The following is a 15,110-nucleotide window of genomic DNA, read 5'->3' on the forward strand; positions in this document are numbered from 1 at the left end:
TCAGGAAAGCCTTCAGAGACTGGGGTGGGCGAAAAATGACCCCAAAGGGCCAACCGGAAGTTCCAAACTTCCAGTTGGGACATTGGGGCTGTTTTTCGCCCTCCCCAGGCTTCAGAAAACCCTCTGGAGTCTGGGGAGGGGGGGGGGGAAAACCAGCCTCTCCTGGCCCTCCAGAAGGGCAAAAAAATCAGATGGCTTCCGGAAGCTTTCCTGAAGCCTGGGGTGGGTAAAAACCAGCCCCAAACAGGTCACTTGGACATTCAGAAATGATCAGTTTCTGACTTTTGGGGGGCCTCCGGGGGGCTGAGTGAGGCCATTTTCACGGTTCCACCACAAAACCGCGCCCGACTAAACCGCATCGCTGATGTCATCAACAGGGCGACAACAGCACGGAGACAGAAGCATGCTGTAAACCCTAAACCTAAAATTAACCCCTAAACCTAAACCTAACCCCCTAAACCTAATCCTAAACCTAACCCTAACCCTAACCCTAACCCTTAACCTAACCCTTAACCTAACCCTAAACCTAACCCTAACCCTTAACCTAACCCTAAACCTAACCCTAAAGCTAACCCTAAAGCTAACCCTTACTTTAAGTTGCATCGGCTTGCTTTCAAAGCACTATTTAAAGCGCCCTTCTTTCTACACGCTGGCTGTTGTCGCCCTGTTGATGACATCAGCGACGCGGTTTAATCGGGCGCGGCTTAGTCGAGCGCGGTTTTGACGGGTCACACATTTTCACCCTCCCCAGGCTTCAGGAAAGACTCTGGAGCCTGGGTAGAGGTCTAACCTTAACCAAAGACAATGAGGGGGTTGCCAGATTCATTTAACCACCATACAATTAACTTCATAACTGGAGTGATTCGCTTAACAACTGCAGCAAGGTCGTAAAATGGGACAAAACTTACTGAACAATTGTCTTCCTTAGCAATGGAGATTTTGGGCTCGATTGTGGTTGTATGTTGAGGACTATCTACACCGAGGCCGTTTGAATCCCCGTTTGATAAAATAGGAGGTGTTTCTGTACCTTTAAAGATATCTTTTGATATGCTTCTTCTATGTCCCACACGCTGATGGTTTTGTCATAACCTCCAGACACCACGCACGAGGCTGAAATAGAACATAATTATACTACATGTGATGGCCTCCTATTGTTATGAAAGAGCCGACGCTGCTCTACAAAAACTCTGAAATATAATTCGGATGATGCCTTAAGGATATTAGTCATGTTTCAACGTATTTTCTGAGGCTCTCGAAGGAGAAGGAACGCCTTTAAAGCACGCAGAAATTCTGAGTTTGTCTAAATTTATTTGGGGGGCGGGGAGAACCCAGCTCTGTTGATCCTGAACACTATACATATTAAATATGGAAGGGCCTGGCAGATGAATAGACTTCCATATGATAAAGTGCAGTAATAATAATAACTTGGCACAGAACGGAAATAAAGGAACAGGAACTGAGTTGGAATGTGTAAGAAATGCAAAGTAGGCACAGATGTCTAACTGAAATAGGAAAACAACGAATTCAGATTTTGGTGGAACAATAATTCATCCACTCCCAACTAGTGGTATAAATGAATATCTTGAGGACACAAGGGATCTGATTGATTGTTTGATTGATTGACGGACTGATTGATTTCTGGGCCATTGAATCAGTGTTGATTTCTAGTAACCACATAATATAGATTCACTCCAAGACGATCTGTGCCCACCTATCTCTACTGTCACCAATTCATCCACTTGGTGTTGCCCTCTTTCTTTCCACCTTTCTCAGAGAACTTCTATGTCTTTACATACTGTGTGCAAAGTAGGGTAATTTAGCCTGGTGATTTGTGTGAAAACTCTGGTTGCATTTGTTACATTATCCGTTGGTTTGGGGGGGGGTTGGCTATCTGTGGTCACCTCATGACTTTAGATTAATCCTGGAAGTCAATTGTTTAGGCGGGCATAAACATTCAGACAGACGGATAGATAGAGAGGGAGAGAGAGAGAGGGAGAAGAGAGAGAGATGGAGAAGAGAGAGAGAAAGAGGTGAGAGAGAAATGATGATGATAATTGATGGATAATAGAAATAATTGAGATAGATGATAGACCATATCTATCTATCTATCTATCTATCTATCTATCTATCTATCTATCTATCTATCTATCTATCTATCTATACATATGTTGTATTTGTGCTGATAAATAAATAAAGGGAGACTAGTATAGATCTATTTCAAGCTATTTAGCTCTCATCAGCTAGCCATACCCTTACTGGGATTCGAACCTGGGCTGTATTACATGTTAGGCAGATATGTTAACCACTAGGCCACAGGCTCTTCTCCTTTATCAGCTGAGCCAGGGGAATAGGTATGTAATTAGTGTCACAACCCCCTGGTATGCCCAAATATGGGAGGAAGCTCACTGCTTCCTTTATCAGCACAAATACAACACACACACATATATATATATATATATATTCTCTATCTTCCTATAGAGAGATAGAAAGAGAGAGAGAGACAGACAGACAGATATCGATATCGATATCGATATCGATATCAATATCAATAGATAGATAGATAGATAGATAGATAGATAGATAGATAGATAGATAGATAGATAGATAGAGACAGACGGACAGACAGACATAGATATAGATGGATGGATGGATGGATGGATGGATGGATAGATAGATAGATAGATAGATAGATAGATAGATAGATAGATAGATAGATAGATAGATAGAGGCAGACAGTACAGAAAGACAGACGGACAGACAGACGGACAGACAGATGATAGAATCAAAATAGCTTTTACTTAGGTTATTATATGCAGGGGTGGGTTGCTGCTGGTTTTACTACCGGTTCGCAATCCCCGGGCGCACTAGATGCGTGCTGCACACATATGCGCTGTTCAATGTAAATGGTTCTTCGCTCATGCACAGAACAATTTAAAGTGAACTGTGCATGTGCAGCCACTAGAAAACAACATGGCGGCAGCCCGGGCGGTGGCGAAGGAACCGGTTTGGAGGCGTGGCAGGACTGGGTCACTGCCGGTTCTGCAATCCAGTCCTAAATTCCGCTACCAGCTCAGCCCGGTTTGGCCGAACAACCCACCTCTAATTAAATGGCTTGATCAGTTAGGCAATGCTCCTAAGAAATGTGCTTGGAGATAGTCACTGCCAGTGGAGGTCAGTTCCAAGGTATTTTTAAAAGCCAGGATAGGGAGAAAGTATTGAACTCAATGTGGGAAAAACAGATTTCCTAATAAAAACCCTTCCATTGAGATACTTTATTCCACCATATTTCCACAGGAGGCGTGAGAGGTAGACTGAATGACCAAATTGTGATTTGAGAGCAATTTTTCCCACTCTACACTTTTCGGATGGACAATATTTTATTCCCCGGGGAGCAAAAAGAAGCAGGACATCATAAAAACTGCATCAATTATAGAGTGTTTTATAAGGCTAATTAAAGGGCAATGCAAATTCAATTTAGTTCAAATTATAGAAGCAGTAATTTAATGGCCCCGAGAAAGCGGTTGAAAGCGTGAATCTGGGAGGCAGCCTGAAATAAGCTTCCCTCTGTGTTTTATTTTATTCATTTTATTTATTTAGTTGGTCAAACATGTACGAGATAACAGGTATAAGTACAAACATGGGCATGAACAAAGGAAATGAGTATAAATTAATGGGGACAGTAGGACAGGGAGGGAAGGCACACTGGTGCGCTTATGCACGCCCCCTTTACGGACCTCTTAGGAATGGGGTGAGGTCAGCAGAATAGTTAGAAAGAAGACAGTAGACAGGTGCTAAGAATATTCATCCTGCGTAACTCACCGTCTTTGCTAAACTCACAGCTGCCAACAATGCCTATGTGACCTTGATCCAAAGTAATAGGCCCATGAGACCGGAATTCTCCCGTACGGACATCCCATAACTTGATATTTTCATCCCACCCCGCTGTGCACAGAAAATGGCCATCCAAAGAGAAGCAGCAATCCGCAATGGCATTGTTATGTGCCCTGAAAGAAACATGGCATTCCACATTAACAGGCCGAAAGGATGGTTATCTAAAGGACAAGAGGACTATTGGTGTGTAATTGCAAAGAAGATTAATGAACCAATTAATGATCTTCTGCATTCTTCTTCTTCTTCTTTTTTGGTATAATAGCCACATCTTCTATAATTCAGTGTTTCTCAACCTTGGCAACTTGAAGATGTCTGGACTTCAACTCCCAGAATTCCCCAGCCAGCGAATGCTGGCTGGGGAATTCTGGGAGTTGAAGTCCAGACATCTTCAAGTTGCCAAGGTTGAGAAACACTGTTCTATATATATAAAAGTAAAATACCACTCATGGAATCTCCAGAAATGTAAAGCCTATAAACTTGAAATTTAGCACGTATGTTCCTCTTGACTTCTAGGTGCTCTCTAAGAAAGCATTTTTTTGAAATGATCATCAGATCATTAGTATTTTTTATATTATTGTTATTAACATGCTCTGATGCTAAGGGGTTAGACGTTTTATTCCTCCTCCCAATCTGAAAAGAACTCTGTTCCAACTGCCACTTGGACCTGGGTGTGGCCAGCCTGTTTGCTGGGAGTTAAGACATTCTACTCCCCCTCCCCGCCTGAAAAATGCTCTGATGCTAAGGAGTTAGACTGAGGGAAAGGAAAGGCGTCTGTGGGGCAAGACTGAGGAAGAGAAGGGGATAAGACAGGAGAGTCCTGTGGGGCAAGCCCGATCACATAGTTTTGTAGTGGAGCATGGTTATCCAGCTAGTTTAGAATAAAGTGGACAATAAGCCAACCTTCCATTATCCAGAGCCAATTTCAAATTTTATGGAAGCCAGTCAAAAGGCAAGAAGATAATCATGATCAATATACAATATGCTATATTAGATAAATCCAACACATTCGTAATAAAATCATGCTACATTGGTTTCTTACCGTTCAATGGTGACTGTGGTAGCCCTTGCGATGATATCCCAGAATTTTATAGACATGTCAGAGGACACCGTAGCTATTCTCTGGTTGACAGGATCAAACCGGCAGCTTTGGATTGTACTTCTATGATAGTCTGAAAGAAACATTCTGAAGGTATCAAGTTGTGCCTGGTTTGGTCTCCAACCATCAAAAGGTTGAAAGTTCATACAGATACTCCAGGGGTCAAAGTCTGAGCTATTATATCAGAATAACAGAGTTGGAAGGGACCCTGGAGGTCTTCTAGTCCAACACTCTGCTTAGGCAGGAGACCCTCTATAGCATTTCAGACAAATGGTTGTCCAATCTCTTCAGACAATGCTTGGACCTTGAGTTGACTACAATACACCATGTTTTTTCTGTGGTTTCCTTGGTTGCAAGGATTCTTTAGTAACCTAAAAAAATTAATTCACTAAGCCAAGCCAAACTGTTTGTATTATCCCAACATAAGGTGTCCTTCCAAGCAACAGACAATGAAGCAGTCCTCAACGTACGGTGACAATGGGGACCAGAATTTCCGTTGCTAAGCAAAGTGGTTGTTAAATGACTTGCACCTGATTTTATGAGCTTCTTTTGCCATGGTTCTTAAGAGAATCATTGCAATTGTTAATTGAATCAGGTGGTGCTTAAGCAAATTTGGCTTCCCCCATTGCAAAGTAACAGAGTTGGAAGGGACCTTGGAGGTCTTCTAGTCCAACTCCCTGCTCAAGAAACCTGCTGTTCCACTGCTCAGGAAACCCTATGTCATTTCAGACAAATGGTTGTCCAATCTCTTCTTAAAAACTTCCAGTGTTGGAGCATTCACAACTTCTGGAGGCAAGTTGTTCCACTGATTAATTGTTCTCGCTGTCAGGAAATTTCTCCTTAGTGCTAGATTGCTTCCTTCCTTGATTAGTTTCCATCCATTGCTTTTTGTCCTACGCTCAGGTGTTTTGGAGAATAGGGTGATGGTGCTGGAGAAGACTCCTGCGAGTCCCTTGGATTGCAAGACGATCAAACTGGTCAGTCCTAGAGGAGATCAGTCCTGACTGCTCTTTGGAAGGCCAGATCCTGAAGAGGAAACTCAAATACTTTGGCCACCTAATGAGAAGGAAGGGCTCACTGGAGAAGAGCCTCATGCTGGGAAAGATTTAGGGCAAAAGAAGAAGGGGACGACAGAGAATGAGGTGGCTGGATGGAGTCACCAAAGCAGTAGGGGGAGCTTAAATGATAGAGGATAGTAAAGGATAGGAAGGCCTGGAGGAACGCTGTCTATGGGGTCACAATGGATCGGGCACGACTTCGCAACTAACAACAACAACAAAGATATTGGGATACTGCTATCATGTCACTTCCAGTACTTCTTTCCATCAAAGTAGACATACCAAATTTCTGCAACTGTTCTTCCACAACCTCAGGTATATTTCATCTAGAGGCGTCCATGGGGTTGAAGGCCAAAACCTTCAAGATGATGGACAGAGAGTTGGATGTAATCAAAGCCCTGTCCATTCTCGAGGGGAGGGGGGGTTGTATGTTTAAAATTATATTTGTATTTGTAGTTTAGTTTAGTTTTTAGTTTTATTGCAAATTTATATGCCGCCCTTTTCCCTGAGGGGACTCAGGGCGGCTTACAACAATAAAGGGAAGGGAGTGCAAGACAAGACTTAAAAAGAAAAGAAACGTGATTAAAGGAAATTGGTCATAAAAACACAACATTCACTCAACATTCGGGCGGGGTGAGAGTAATCCTATCCCCAGGCCTGACGGGATAGCCAGTTCTTGAGGGCTGTGCGGAAGGCCTGGACTGTGGTGAGGGTACGGATCTCCACGGGGAGGTTGTTCCATAATGTCGGAGCTGCAACTGAGAAGGCTCTCCTCCGCGTAGTCGCCAGTCGGCACTGACTGGCGGATGGAATTCGGAGGAGGCCTACTCTGTGCGATCTGATGGGACGCAGGGAGGTAATTTTACTCTTAAAAAATGTATAATTAATAAAGATTACTTTAAAAAAATCAGGATGATGGCTGGCATATAGACTGTAGAACGAAAGAGAAAAAAGGAAATTATACGAAACTATATGGGTTTGTGGAAATACCATCCCCAAGAAAACATAAACTGAGATTTGAAAGAGACACCTATAACAATAGAAAAAGAAAGGGAGGGAAGAAGGAAGGAGAGGAGAGGAGGAAGGAAGTAGAGAAGGGAGGGAAGAAGGAAGGGAAAGGAGAGGAGGGTGGAAAGGAGAGAAAGGGAAGGAGAGAGGGCAGGAAGGGGAAGAGAGAGGGTAGGAGTAGGGGAGAGGTGAGGGAAGAAAGAAGGGGAAGAAGAGGAAGAAGGAAGGAAGTAGAGAAGGAAGGGATGGAGAAAAGAAAGGGAAAATAAGGTGGTGTTACAACAGGCGCTAGGGATGGTAAACAAAGGAACTCATACTGTATATTATAACCTTTTAAATGGAATAAGAATGGCAAAGAAGAAGAATAACTATGTGAATGTATACCTATCATTGTATGTAAAGGAATAAATGACAGCAAGAATATAAAACACACACACACACACACACAAAAGCCCTGTCCATTCTGAACAGTGTCATCTTGCCAATTTTGACCCCACTCCACCCCAACGTGGGATGCTACTGACTTTTCACCTTTTAGCAGAGGAAAAGGGCGTCAACCAAAGTTCAAAAGCGGTACCTCGGATGTATGCCACCTGTTCACCATCTTCAACATTGCAGACTAATAACGCATTCTCCAAATCCGAACCAGAGGCGACATATTTGCCATCATGAGAAATATGGCAGGTAGTCACCAGGCCATCTTGACTCGAAGACCACTGCAGAATGGGAGGGGAAAGCCACCAAGTTTATTTCATATACACAAAGGATATCCAAGACTCTTTGTTTTAAAAGATTGATCCACTTGCACTTATCTTCTTTAATTAGTTGATCGTAAGCATTTTTCCCAGGAGGGTTTGACTAAAGATATGAATAGCAAGTAATCCATCTTGTTGCCTTCAGTGCAATTAACCTCATTAGCTTTAGCAGCTTAAGCCATATGGTGTTCAAGAAAATTAATTAATTATCATCAGATTATTATGAATTCCACTTAGGGTCAAACGAAGTGAGAGGGTGGAGAAAAACTCCCTGAGAGACCGCCTCCTGCCAATTACCTCCCAAAGACCAATTCGATCGCACAGGCTTGGCCTTCTCTGGGTTCCATCTGCCAGCCAATGCCGGCTGGCGACCCCCCGGGGGAGAGCCTTCTCTGTTGCTGCTCCGGCCCTCTGGAACGAGCTCCCCGTGGAGATCCGGACCCTTACTACCCTCCCGGCCTTCCGTAAAGCTACTAAGTCCTGGCTGTTCCGGCAGGCTGGGGGCTGTTAAAGCACCCAGCCCCGTCTTAATTGTGATTGTTGTGAATTTTAAAATTGTTTGTATTGTCTTATTTATTCCCTCCCCTGTTTATTGTGAGCCGCCCGAAGTCCTTCGGGAGTGGGTGGCATACAAAACCAATAAACCTAACCTAAACCTAACCTAAACTATTTTCTTACTCTCTTGTGTTGCACTAAAAACAGACTGCCGACTGTAGTTCTTGATTTGAGTCCCAAATTTCTGTTGCTAAGTGATACAGTTGTTAAGTGAATTTTGCCCCATTTTATGACCTGCCACTGATAATGGCAATAGTAATAGCACTTACACTTATATACCGCTTTACAGTGCTTTTACAGTCCTCTCTAAGCGGTTTGCAGAGTCAGCCTCTTGCCCTCAACAATCTGGGTCCTCATTTTACCCACCTCGGAAGGACGGAAGGCTGAGTCAACCTTGAGCCTGGTGGGATTCGAACTGCCAAATTGCAGGCAGCCGGCAGTCAGCAGAAGTAGCCTGCAGTACTGCACTCTAACCACTGCGCCACCTCGGCTCAACCAGGTTAGTAACCTGGTTGTTAAGTGAATGTGGCTTCCCCATTGACTTTGCTTGTCAGAAGGACGCTAAGGAGGTATCACGGGATCCCAGGACACAGCAGCCGTCATAAACATGAGTTGCCAAGTGTCTGGATTTTGATCACATGACCGCGGAGTTTCTACAATGGTCATAACTGTGAAAAATGATCATGTCCCATTTTTCAGTGCTGTTGTAACTTTGAACCGTCTTTAACTGAGCTGTTGTAAGCCTAGGACTGCCTGTTTACATATATCCTGCCTTTCAGATAGGAAACCACTCACTGCTGATGTAACCATATAGACTGCGTTAAAAGCTAATTGCATTCAATTCAATTTAAGAATGATATTCCCACTTTACTGTATTTGCTGATTGGCCAATGGCCAAGATAAAAATTCTCACCAATGACTTTCTCCATCTCCCAGGAATTCAGATATATGTACATTGATATGGATAAACATTTGGCTAAACAGAAATCTAGTTTTTAAGTTCTACGGTTGGGCTTCAAAAAGAACATGAAATAAAATCAATACATACAAGCATTTTTCCTGTTTCAGCATCCCAGGCCTTTAGGGTTTTATCATAGGATGCTGTTATCAACCTAAAGATTAAATAGATTGACAGGGTGAATCTGATCCGCCTTTTGAGGAAATTAAATATCGAAAGAAGGAAGGAAGGAGAGAAAAAAGGAGAGAAAGAAAGAAAGAAAAAAGAGAGGGAGAGGGAGGGAAGGAAGGAAAGAAAGGAGGGAAGGAAGGAAAGAAGGAAAGAAAGAAAGAAAGAAAGAAAGAAAGGGAGAGAGGGAGGGAAGGAAGGAAAGAAAGAAAGAAGAAGGGAAGGAAAGAAAGAAGGAAGGAGGGAAGGAAGGAAAGAAAGAAAGAAAGAAAGAAAGAGGGAGGGAGGGAGGGAGGGATCACATGGCTTTGGAACATTTTACAAAAATCTTACACCACCACCAACTGGCATTTGGAACAAGCATTGGCAACTAAATTCAGCTCAAAACAAATCCTGATTAAGCTCTCCAATCATTAATTCGATAATAACACCTTTACTATCTTTTTTCTGAGCCAGACTGAGAAACGTTAGCATCTTGGCACTGTTTCCCTAAAGCTGTGCAAAAACTTCCTATTAAAATTAAATTTTCCTGCTTGGAAATTTCCTGGTCTTTTCCAATTATTCTAAGCGAGACATTATACGACAAGGTTCCCTACAGGAGAATATCTAATAATAATATACATTTAAATCTCGTGCATAAGATACAGTAGAATGATCACCTTCGGTTATCGGGAGTCAGCCAACATTCCGAAATTGGTCCAGTATGCTGATCTTTAAAAGTGTGGATGCAGATAGAACAAGCAGCATCCTTCAATAAAGACAAGATAGGTTATCAAATGGCACACTGAGAGTGAAAAAAGACCATTTAATCCTAATTAATAACACATTCAATATATCAAAGTATGGGTTCTTAATATTTTCAGCTGATCCTCATCTCAAAGAATTGGACTAGCCCAGGGGTTCTCAAACTTTTTAAACAGGGGGGGGGCAATTCATGGTCCCTCAGACGGGGGGGGGGTGCAGACCAGGTGCATGGGCGTGGCTTGGTGGGCATGTGATTAGGTGGAAATGGCCCAGAGGTGGGTTCCTACCAGTTCACACCTATTCGGTAGAACCGATTTGTCAAATCTACTGAACCGGTTCCACCAGTGGACCAGGAAAGCAGGCCACACCTACAGAAGAGGTTCCAAATTTTTTTGAAACCCACCACTGGCAAGGATCTTGTAACTTGACAGCTTTAAGACTTGCATGCTTCAATGCCAGAGTTTCTGAATAGCTACTTGGACCGACCTAAGTACTAATTCATAATTTCATATCCAGTCACATGGGTGGCAAGCCACTCCCATTCGGTCACATGGGTGGCAAGCCACTCCCACAAAGGAGGTCACACCCACAGAGTAGGTTCCAACAATTTTTGAAACCCAGCACTGGGCAATGGCCAATTTAGCAGTCCATTTACTGATATACATTTTTGGCCTCCCTCACATCCAGTAGTAGTAGTAGTAGCAATAGCAGTTAGACTTATATACCGCTTCATAGGGCTTTCAGCCCTCTCTAAGCGGTTTACAGAGTCAGCATATTGCCCCCAACAATCCGGGTCCTCATTTCACCCACCTCGGAAGGATGGAAGGCTGAGTCAACCTTGAGCCGGTGAGATTTGAACCGCCGAACTACAGATAGCAGTCAGCTGAAGTGGCCTGCAGTACTGCACTCTAACCACTGCGCCACCTCGGCTCTAAGTAGCATTCTGCAGGCCAAAAATGTTGGCCTTACCTTCCAATTGCAGCCCGCGAAGCTCACGAATCCTGTGGTTGGCCGAAGGGTAGGGGCTGGTGGGTAGGAGGGGTGACGTGGGCGGGGACAGCCTCATGTGGGCCAGATTAATGGTTTCGGCAGGCTATTTCCCACCCATGGGCCATAGTTTGAGGACTCCTGGACTAGCCCAACAGAAGAGGAAAAAGGCAGAAATCAAAGTATAATAACATCTTGTTTACGTCTGGGTACTTGATTAAGTTCTTTGTTGATATATTCCCAGTTTTTCTTTATAATCTGGAGACATTATAAAACTCCGGCAAGGATTTCCAGTCCTGAAAAATGTAGCCTTTGTTTTCCTATTATTAAATTATCTTTTAGACTTGAGAGCAGTGGGCATAAGCCCGCAGTTGTGTGCTTATGCCCTTCAAACAAAACTTACCCAAAGTTTCACTGTGGTATCGAAAGAGCCTGAAATAATTTTGGTATCGTCGAAACAAAAATGACAGGAGGTCACAGCATCAGTATGGCCTTTCAAAATCTTGTAATGAATCTGTGAATAAATCCAGAAAGCTCATTTTTATCTTGTAGAATAGAATAGAATAGAATAGAATAGAATAGAATAGAATAGAATAGAATAGAATAGAATACAATACAATACAATACAATACAATACAATACAATACAATACAATACAACACAGTAGAACAGAATAACAGAGTTGGAAGGGACCTTGGAGGTCTTCTAGTCCAACCCCCTGCTTAGGCAGGAAACCCTTGTAATTTACTTCCTTTTTGGCTTACTACAACCCAGCCTAAATCTCTTTATTGGCCCATTCTGCCTTGTCGCAAAGTTGTTGGTTGGAGAAAAGGGTCCGTATACAAGTTAGGTGGCTCTCTATTTTTGTTTGCTAAATAATAAATAAATTTTGATCTGGCATTGGAACCCACTATGCCTTTTACCCAATATTTATGACTAAAGAAGTGTTCCAATGTTGAAAACATCCATTAAGGAGACATGGTGCTGTTATTATTATTATACATTGATTTTTTTAAAAACTAAATTGGAAGTAGCATGCCAGCCATCCTGGACCAATCCTGGAGCTTCATCAAGGGGCCATGGCCATTCTCCTGGTCTGGGTCCCACCCCTTTCGCTTTGGCTGTCTATGCAGGGTTGTTGTTCAAGAAAGGAAAACGTTAGGTCAGGAGGACCATAGTTAAGGTTCTTCTTCAAGGGGGACTTTGATATGAACAGTAAGATCCACTTCAGTGCAACTCATCCAATCAACTCAAACCCAGAGGAGGGTGGGATAGGCAGCAAAATAAGACATAAAATTAGTGCCCCGTAACCCACTCCAAATATAATTAACCCGGTTAATTATATGGTTTTCTTGCTTTTACTCTTGTGAATTCTTCGTGATTATTTGTTCTATTGTTCTTTTTACTTACCACCCAAGCTGGGTATGTGAGATAAGTCAATTTATATAGAACACCCCTCCAAAGCAATAAAGAAATAAATCCCTACTTTTACTGAGATCCCCAATCTCCTGGTCTTCTCCAACCTGTCGCTCTCCAGATGTGGGGCACTACGGTCCCCTACTCTTCCCAGTCGGTGGAAAACATGGGAGTGGGTGATGGGAGCTGTAGTCCAACCTTCCACCACGACTCTGAATTGGAGCCTCACGTGCAGAAATCACCCACCCAGGAGGAAAGGAAGACCCCTCCCTCTTCCCACCTCTCCTCTCCTGATTGCAGATGTTTCCCCACCTTGGCTAATTTCTCCTGGTCACCTTCCCAGTCCTTCTCCTCTGGGCCCGTGATGGCCAGGGGGTCGTAGCTGGGGGACGGCAGTGGCATCTCTGAACAGAGAGGTGAGGAACCCCTGCCTGGTTTTCCCTTCCTCTTCTCTTATCTTCTTCCCTTATTTTCCTTTCCTCTCCTCTCTCCTTTTTCCTTTCCTTTTTTCCTTTTCTTTCCCCCCTTTCCTTTCCTTCTTCCCTTCCCCCTTCCCTTTCCTCTCCTTTCTCCTTTTCTTTTTCCTTTTCTTTCTTTTCCTTCCTCTTCCTCTTTCCTTCTTTCCTTTCCTTCTTCCCTTCCCTCTTCCCTTTCCTTTATTTTTATTCTTCCCTTCCTCTTCCCCTCGCTCTGCTTTCTCCTTTTCTTTTTCCTTTTCTTTCTTTTCCTTCCTCTTCCTCTTTCCTTCTTTCCTTTCCCTCTTCCCTTCCCTCTTCCCTTTCCTTTATTTTTATTCTTCCCTTCCTCTTCCCCTTCCCTTCGCTCTGCTTTCTCCTTTTCTTTTTCCTTTCCTTTCTTTTCCTTCCCCTTTCTCTTTCCCCCTTTCCTTACTTTCCTTCTTCCCTTCCCTCTTCCCTTCTCTTTCCTTCCCCTTTCTCTTTCCTTTTCTTCTTCCCTCCCTCCTTCCCTTTCCTTTCTTTTCCTTCCCCTTTCTCTTTCCTCCTTTCCTTTCTTTCTTCCCTTCTCCCTTCCCTTCCCTTTCTTTTCCTTCCCCTTTCTCTTTCCCCCTTTCCTTACTTTCCTTCTTCCCTTCCCCCTTCCCTTCCCCTTTCTCTTTCCTCTTTCCCTCCCTCCTTCCCTTTCCTTTCTTTTCCTTCCCCTTTCTCTTTCCCCCTTTCCTTTCTTTCTTCCCTTCTCCCTTTCCTTCCCCTTTCTCTCTTCCCTTCCCTTTCTTTTCCTTCTTCCCTTCCCCTTTCTCTGTTCTCCTTTTCTTCCCCTTTTCCTTTCCCCCTTTCCTTCTTCCCTTCCCCTTTCTCTTTTCTTCTTTCCTTTCCTTGCTCCTTTCTTTCTCCTGCCTTCAGAAGCCGCCGCCTGCTCTCTCTCTCTCTCTCTCTCTCTCTCTCTCTCTCTCTCTCTCTCTCTCGTCGGGCGGATCTTAGCAACCGAACAAGCCCCGCGGACGGGCACGCGGCGGCTGCGATTTCGGGGGTTCCAATAACTTTCAGCGAACTTGGAGCGGGGCGGGGGTGAGTCGGTTGCAGTAGGGGAAGGTCCCGCCCGGGGAGCTCATCTGATCTTCCGAGGGTCTTCCGAGGAACGGAACCAACGTCGCTTTTCAAAGCCAAGTCCAAGCGGGGGCTCCCATGGGCGGGCGGCTGGCTCGCTCCTTTGAGGTCTCCCTTATAACAAATCAGACTCCGGCTTCAGCGGGGTCTCTATGGAGGGAGGCTATCCAGGCAGCAAAGGAAGGAGGGGGGGGGGGGGGCTATTAAAAAGAGAGACCCTAAGGGTGGGGGGGGATTCCCTTTGATTTAATATGTGCCGTGAATGCATTGTGCCATCCACGGTGCCAACTCTTAAAGAGACCAAAATTAGGCAGTCCTTGACTTACGACTAGAATCGAGATCAGCCTTTCTGTTGCTAAGCTAGGCGCTCAAGTGGGCCCTGTCCCATTTTACAACCTTTTTCACCCGGTGGTTAAATGAACCGCTGCCATCGTTACATGAAGCACACACAGGTAGTCCTAGACTTAGAACCGTTCATTTAGCGACCGTTCCAGTTACAATGGCACTATGGCAGTGAAAAAAAGGGACTGACAGCCGTTTTTCACACTTAATGACCGTGTCAGCAGAGGTGGTATTCAGCAAGTTCTGATCAGTTCTGGAGAACCGGTAGCGTAAATTTTGAGTAGTTTGGCGAACGGTAAATACCACCTCTGGCTGGCACCGCCCACATCTATTCCCTGCCTCCTGAGTCCCAGCTGAGCAGGAGGAAATGGGGATTTTGCAGTAACTTTCCCTGGAGTGGGGTGAGAATGGGGATTTTACAGTATCCTTTCCCTGGAGTAGGGAGGGAATGGGGATTTTGCAGTATCCTTTGCCTGGAGTAGGGAGGGAATGGAGATTTTATAGTATCCTTTCCATGGAGTGGGGTGAGAATGGAGATTTTACAGTATCCCTTCCCTGGAGTGGGGT

At 44.1% G+C, this 15,110-nt stretch overlaps 1 protein-coding gene across 1 annotated transcript in view; it reads right to left on the reverse strand.

Annotated features, from left to right (window-relative positions):
- WDR88 (WD repeat domain 88) overlaps positions 1-13,294 on the reverse strand; it is a 19,001-nt gene extending 5,707 nt beyond the window's left edge. The window contains exons 1-8 of the mRNA XM_087728575.1: positions 12,949-13,294; positions 11,624-11,734; positions 10,149-10,237; positions 9,412-9,475; positions 7,631-7,769; positions 4,931-5,060; positions 3,820-4,004; positions 1,028-1,110 (exon numbers count right to left, since the gene is read on the reverse strand). Coding sequence (XP_087584701.1) covers positions 1,028-1,110; positions 3,820-4,004; positions 4,931-5,060; positions 7,631-7,769; positions 9,412-9,475; positions 10,149-10,237; positions 11,624-11,734; positions 12,949-13,038 — 891 coding nt within the window. The 5' untranslated portion in view covers positions 13,039-13,294. The remainder of the gene's footprint in view (positions 1-1,027; positions 1,111-3,819; positions 4,005-4,930; positions 5,061-7,630; positions 7,770-9,411; positions 9,476-10,148; positions 10,238-11,623; positions 11,735-12,948) is intronic.
- Between the last annotated feature and the right edge of the window lie 1,816 nt (positions 13,295-15,110).

This window comes from Thamnophis sirtalis, unplaced genomic scaffold (genome assembly GCF_051295495.1).
Source record: "Thamnophis sirtalis isolate CommonGarterSnake01/CBP01778 unplaced genomic scaffold, rThaSir2_p1.2 scaffold_14, whole genome shotgun sequence".
Classification (NCBI taxonomy): domain Eukaryota; kingdom Metazoa; phylum Chordata; class Lepidosauria; order Squamata; family Natricidae; genus Thamnophis; species Thamnophis sirtalis.